The following is a 5,687-nucleotide window of genomic DNA, read 5'->3' as shown; positions in this document are numbered from 1 at the left end:
TCATGTATGTATAGTAGTAAGATAGTTAGTAGTAATAGCAGAGGATACATAGTGATTGGTCAGCTTGATAGCAAGTACGTGATTGGTCAGTCCAGTCACGTGATTGGTCATTCTCTTCAGCAGTTTTTTCGGTGAAGATAGAAGTTTTGCGAAAAAATTATTATTGCCACTTTTCTTGTGTTTATGAACGTATGTTACATCACGAGTTACACTAGTTACACTGAAGTGTTTGTAGTGTCTTCGACGAGTGCCTAGAGGAGTTACGATGCTAATTTGTGCATAATGGAAATTAACGTAATTACACCAGTTTGCAGAAGTGCATAAACAATGGCCGGACGATCGCGACGCGCTAACAAAAGACTCAGTACGGAGCAGTTGTATGATATGGAAAATCCAAACAATTGGACCGTGGGTGTTCTACGACAAAAACTGCAAGACATGGGTATCTGGACACCTTCATCCATGTCTAAAGCAAATCTCAAAATATTGTTCATCGAAAATTCTAAACAAAGGGAGGACTCGCAGTCGTCAAACGCATCGGTTTCGACAAATAATCGGCCAAGTGGTAATGTACCGGTTGCACGAACAGGAATAACACAACCTGATACGAACAATGTTACACAACCAGATACGAACAATGTTGGGGCAAATGACGATAATTCTAGATCTGTGTACGAAAATTCTAGAGACTATACTGTAACTCGGGCGGAAGTGCGTGTAGCAGATGGTAGTGACAGCGTTGCGCGCGCATCCAATATGGCGGCGCCCATTACAAATTCACTTGAGCAACTACAGGCCACGGTAAACCTGTTACTGCAGCGAGATTTGGAGCGTAATACGACAAGCAAAGATAATGCAGACAACTCCAACAAGCTAGACGCGGCGATGAACCTATTACAGGGAAACAATACGGCGACAGACCAACTGGGGAGACGAGAAATCTTAACCACAGGTGCGTACTCACATGCGTCGTATGGCATACCCCCCGACTCCCTGCCTCCCATGGATATTATGTCAGACAATGTTAGAAAGCAGATATTGGAAGGTAGGGATGTTAATTTAGCTTCATTACTCATCCCGGATTTCGATGTGGCTCGAGACAGGGTAGTACATACTGAGGGGGTCCAGCTGAATATCAAAGCCCCAACAGACCCACGTCTCTGCAAAACTTTAACAATTAGTGAATTCATCACCGCTTTTAATAAATATAAGCGTGTTATGTGTGACAGACATCCAAACCGGCGCATAGAATTGGATCGATATGAGGAGAATATCATAGAAATCCACAACTTATATGGCTCAAAATTTTATGAATATCATAAGTTTTTTTCGGCCAGAAGTGCATATGCCCTGCATCATCTAAATCTCAAAGTGGACTGGTCCTTGAAAGACAATCAACTCCTCTCTATGTTAATGGCAGGGGCCAAAACTTTGGCTTGTTCCTGTGGCTCTAGTGCACACACACAGCCATTTTGTCCAGGGCTACAAGGAAACCAGCAATCCAAACTACCCGTATCTAACAATATACACAGTCAATCAGCTAAAGGGGACCAGGATAGATATGGGAGAACAAGAGTGGTTGTGGAAGGATTAGAACTGTGTAATAATTTTAACAATGGCAAATGTGTCAGAGCTGTGTGTCGGTACAGTCATGCCTGTAAAAATTGTAAGAATGGAGCACATCCAGCTGTGGCCTGCCCACTAAAGAAGAGGTGACTGGAGAGTTCAGAAATTCCAATTACAGTAACCACACCTATCAACGTGGTCAATTTGAGAGCAGAACTTTCTAATCACCCTGATCAAGATTGGGTCAAATATCTGTGCTCTGGACTAGAACAAGGTTTCGATACAAAGATAAGACCGTGTGTAGAACTTCAAAATAAGGAATGTAAAAATTTGAAATCAGCCTTAATGGAAGAATCAACAGTGACAGACTTAATTCAACAAGAAATTAAAAAAGGCTTTCTATCAGGACCATTTCAAATACCACCATTTAAACAGTATCGTGTTAGTCCTATCGGGCTTGCGACCGGTAAATATTCTGGCAAAAAGAGGTTAATTGTGGATTTGTCTGCCCCGCATGAAGATGAGAACAACCCCAGTGTTAATGAACTTATCAATAAAGAGGAATGTTCTCTTTCTTATGTACGTATCGAGGATGCTATCGATATCATAAAGAAAATAGGACCTGGTGCAGTGATGTGCAAAACAGACATATCCGATGCATTTAAATTGATACCTATACAGCCATCACAATGGCATCTTTTCTGTGTTAAGTGGGACAATCAGTATTATTACTACAAGCGCTTAGCCTTCGGATGTAGGTCCAGCCCTAAAATATTTGACAATCTATCACTAGCTATTTGTTGGATAGCAAGTGAAAATTACAAGGTGCGGAATATCTTGCATCTGCTAGATGACTTTATAACTATCAATTCACCAAAGGTAGATGGCAAGCTCACCATGGATACTTTATTGCACATATTTGAGACTTTAGAAATTCCTCTGGCGTCTCACAAAACTGAAGGTCCTTGCTGTGAGGTGGAATATTTAGGAATTGTGTTAGATTCAGTAAAGATGGAAGCTAGATTGCCTGTTGTTAAACTTGAGAGGTTACTTCAGATGTTGAAAGAATTCGACGGAAGAAAATCACTGACAAAGTTAGAGTTGTTGCAGTTACTTGGGCATTTAAATTTTGCTTCGCGTGTGGTTCCTGTGGGGAAGTCTTTCATCTCTTACCTGATCACACTTTCGACAACAGTAACTTCTATGAGACATCATGTCAGACTGAATTTTGATTGTCGAGAAGATATCCATATGTGGATCTACTTTCTGACACATTGGAACGGGATCTCTCTTTTTCGTGATTCCAATATATCACAGGCAGCAGACATGGAACTGTATACGGACGCTTCGGCCACTTTAGGTTTTGGAGGATACTTCCAGGGGAAATGGTTTTCTTCGGAATGGCCAGTTAACCTACAACTGCACGGCAAACAGTCTAAAAAGGCTAGCTCAGTGTCTATAGCATACAGAGAGCTTTATCCTATAGTAGTAGCTTGTATTCTGTGGGGCCGTTATTGGGAGAGGAAACAAGTGTTATTCTGGTGTGACAATATAGCTACGGTAGATATTATAAACAAAGGTAGATCTAAAGCCCTGAATATGATGCCGCTTATGAGGAAATTGACTTTATGTGCTGCTCAGAACAATTTTACTGTATTAGCTAGGCATATACCGGGTGTACATAATGACATTGCTGACGCCTTGTCTCGTTTGCAGATGACCCGTTTCAAGAAACTCGCCCCTGGTGCAGATCAGTTTCCATACAGAGTCCCACCTATGGAGGAGGTGTTATGGAGCTCGAAGCAGTAGTACAGTCTTTGTGGAGCAGTTCAGTGGCACAACGCACAAAGGCAGCATATGAAACAGGATTTAGAACATATCTCAATTTCCTGTTAATGCAGGGAATCGTTGCTGTTATTTTACCACAGCAAGCCCCTCCAGTCACAGAACAACTACTAGTCTTGTTTGTTGCCTATTGTTACCAGGTGTTAAAACTGAGTTATACCACAATTAAATTATACATGTGTGGCATCAAATACATGTGCATGCAGTTCAGTAACTGTCCAGAGTTTTTCAACAAATCTCAAGTTTCCCCTCGACTTACAGTAGTCCTCAATGGTGTTAAGAAAGCACAGGGATGTACAACAAAAACAAGACTTCCTATTACAGCTGACATTCTAGCACAGCTTTGTGCTAAATGGAAACAAGGTTTTCTTGGAGAGTTCACCGATCTTCTTATGGAAACAGTATGTACAGTAGCCTTTTTCGGATTCCTTAGGTGCGGTGAATTCACGTGTACACAGAAGTTTGATCCCAGGGTAAATTTATGTTTAGGTGATGTGTGTATTAAGGATGATCATATTGAAGTGCACTTGAAATCGTCAAAAACAGACCCTTTCCGTAAAGGGGTAAATGTGTGTTTATTCAAAACAAAGAAAAGTATATGTCCATTTGACAGTATATCTAGGTACCTCAGTGTGCGAAATGTTTCAACTGCTCATCCACGTGATCAACCATTTTTTGTTACCAACAAGCTTAAGGACAATGCAGCTTTAACACGAACTATATTTATAGGTTATTTGAAAGACACACTGACAGCTATAGGGTTAGACCCTGAACTCTACAACGGACATTCGTTCCGCATCGGGGCAGCCACATCAGCAGCCTCTAGTAATGTACAGGACCACTTAATTAAGACTTTAGGACGTTGGTCGAGTGATACATACTGTAGATACATTCGTACCCCTAGACACACCTTAAAAAATGCACAACATGCCATGGCCAAGACTATACATTGATTGCTGTATCTCTACAATACAGTCCAGTGAAGTTATGATAGCAAACAGGCGTTACATAATTTGTTTTAGTGGTGACCGCAGTTGCCATCCCTTAGTATTAGTTAGTGGTGACCGCAGTTGCCAGCCCTTATGATATAGTTAGTGGTGACCGCAGTTGCCAGTTTTCGTTTAATTTGATTTAGTTGTTGTTATAATGCATAGGGTGACCGCAGTTGCCAGTCCTTATTTATAGTGGTGACCGCAGTTGCCATTCTTTGTTTATAGGGTGACCGCAGTTGCCAGTCCTTGTTCATATTTTGATAGTGACCGCATGCGCAGTTGCCAGTTCTTGATAGTGGTGACCGCAGTTGCCGGTCCTTGTTCATATTTTAGTGGTGACCGCAGTTGCCAGTCCTTGTTTATAGTGGTGACCGCAGTTGCCAGTCCTTGATATATGGTGACCGCAGTTGCCAGCCCTTGTTTATAGTGGTGACCGCAGTTGCCGGTCCTTGTTCATATTTTAGTGGTGACCGCAGTTGCCAGTCCTTGTTTATATTGGTGACAGCAGTTGCCAGTCCTTGATATAGTGGTGACCGCAGTTGCCAGTCCTTGTTATATTTTAGTGGTGACCGCAGTTGCCAGTCCTTGTTTATAGTGGTGACCGCAGTTGCCAGTCCTTGATATAGTGGTGACCGCAGTTGCCAGTCCTTGATATAGTGGTGACCGCAGTTGCCAGTCCTTCTTCATAGTTTAGTGTTAACCGCAGTCGCCAGTCCTTATTTTAGTGGTGACCACAGTTGCCAGTCCTTATTCTAATTGTGACCGCAGTTGCCAGTCCTTGTGTATAGTGGTGACCTCAGTTGCCAGTCCTTGTTCATAGTGGGGACCGCAGTTGCCAGTCCTGGTTATATTTTAGTGGTGACCTCAGTTGCCAGTCCTTGTTTATAGTTTAGTGGTGACCGCAGTTGCCAGTCCTGGTTATATTTTAGTGGTGACCGCAGTTGCCACTCCTGGTTTATATTTTAGTGGTGACCGCAGTTGCCAGTCCTGGTTATATTTTAGTGGTGACCGCAGTTGCCACTCCTGGTTTATATTTTAGTGGTGACCGCAGTTGCCAGTCCTGGTTTATATTTAGTGGTGACCGCAGTTGCCAGTCCTATTGATGGTTTAGTGGTGACCGCAGTTACCAGCCCTTACTCTTAGTTTAGTGGTGACCGCAGTTGCCAGCCCTTACTCTTAGTTTAGTGGTGACCGCAGTTGCCATCCCTTACTCTTAGTTTAGTGGTGACCGCAGTTACCAGCCCTTACTCTTAGTTTAGTGGTGACCGCAGTTACCAGCCCTTG

The 5,687-nt window shown here is 42.6% G+C and overlaps 1 protein-coding gene across 1 annotated transcript; it reads left to right on the top strand.

The window, feature by feature from the left end:
* The first annotated feature begins 204 nt into the window (after positions 1-204).
* On the top strand, positions 205-4,690 carry LOC117316652. Its single transcript, XM_033871350.1, has 2 exons — positions 205-952; positions 3,283-4,690. The coding sequence occupies exons 1-2, from the start codon at positions 328-330 to the stop codon at positions 4,362-4,364; spliced, it is 1,707 nt and encodes a 568-aa protein (XP_033727241.1). The 5' UTR covers positions 205-327; the 3' UTR covers positions 4,365-4,690.
* The last annotated feature ends 997 nt before the right edge of the window (positions 4,691-5,687 follow it).

The sequence above is a fragment of the Pecten maximus genome, chromosome 18 (genome assembly GCF_902652985.1).
Source record: "Pecten maximus chromosome 18, xPecMax1.1, whole genome shotgun sequence".
NCBI classification, from domain to species: Eukaryota; Metazoa; Mollusca; class Bivalvia; order Pectinida; family Pectinidae; genus Pecten; species Pecten maximus.
The sequence above is the reverse complement of the archived record's forward strand: the minus strand, read 5'-3'. Positions and strand labels throughout refer to the sequence as shown.

What these genes read in the sequence shown, in the direction of transcription:
- LOC117316652 (XM_033871350.1), top strand. Translation starts at nt 328, where the DNA reads ATGGCCGGACGATCGCGACGCGCTAACAAAAGACTCAGTACGGAGCAG. An exon ending in ACGAGAAATCTTAACCACAG is followed by an intron (nt 953 to 3,282) that starts GTGCGTACTCAC and finishes TCTCGTTTGCAG; the next exon opens with ATGACCCGTTTCAAGAAACT.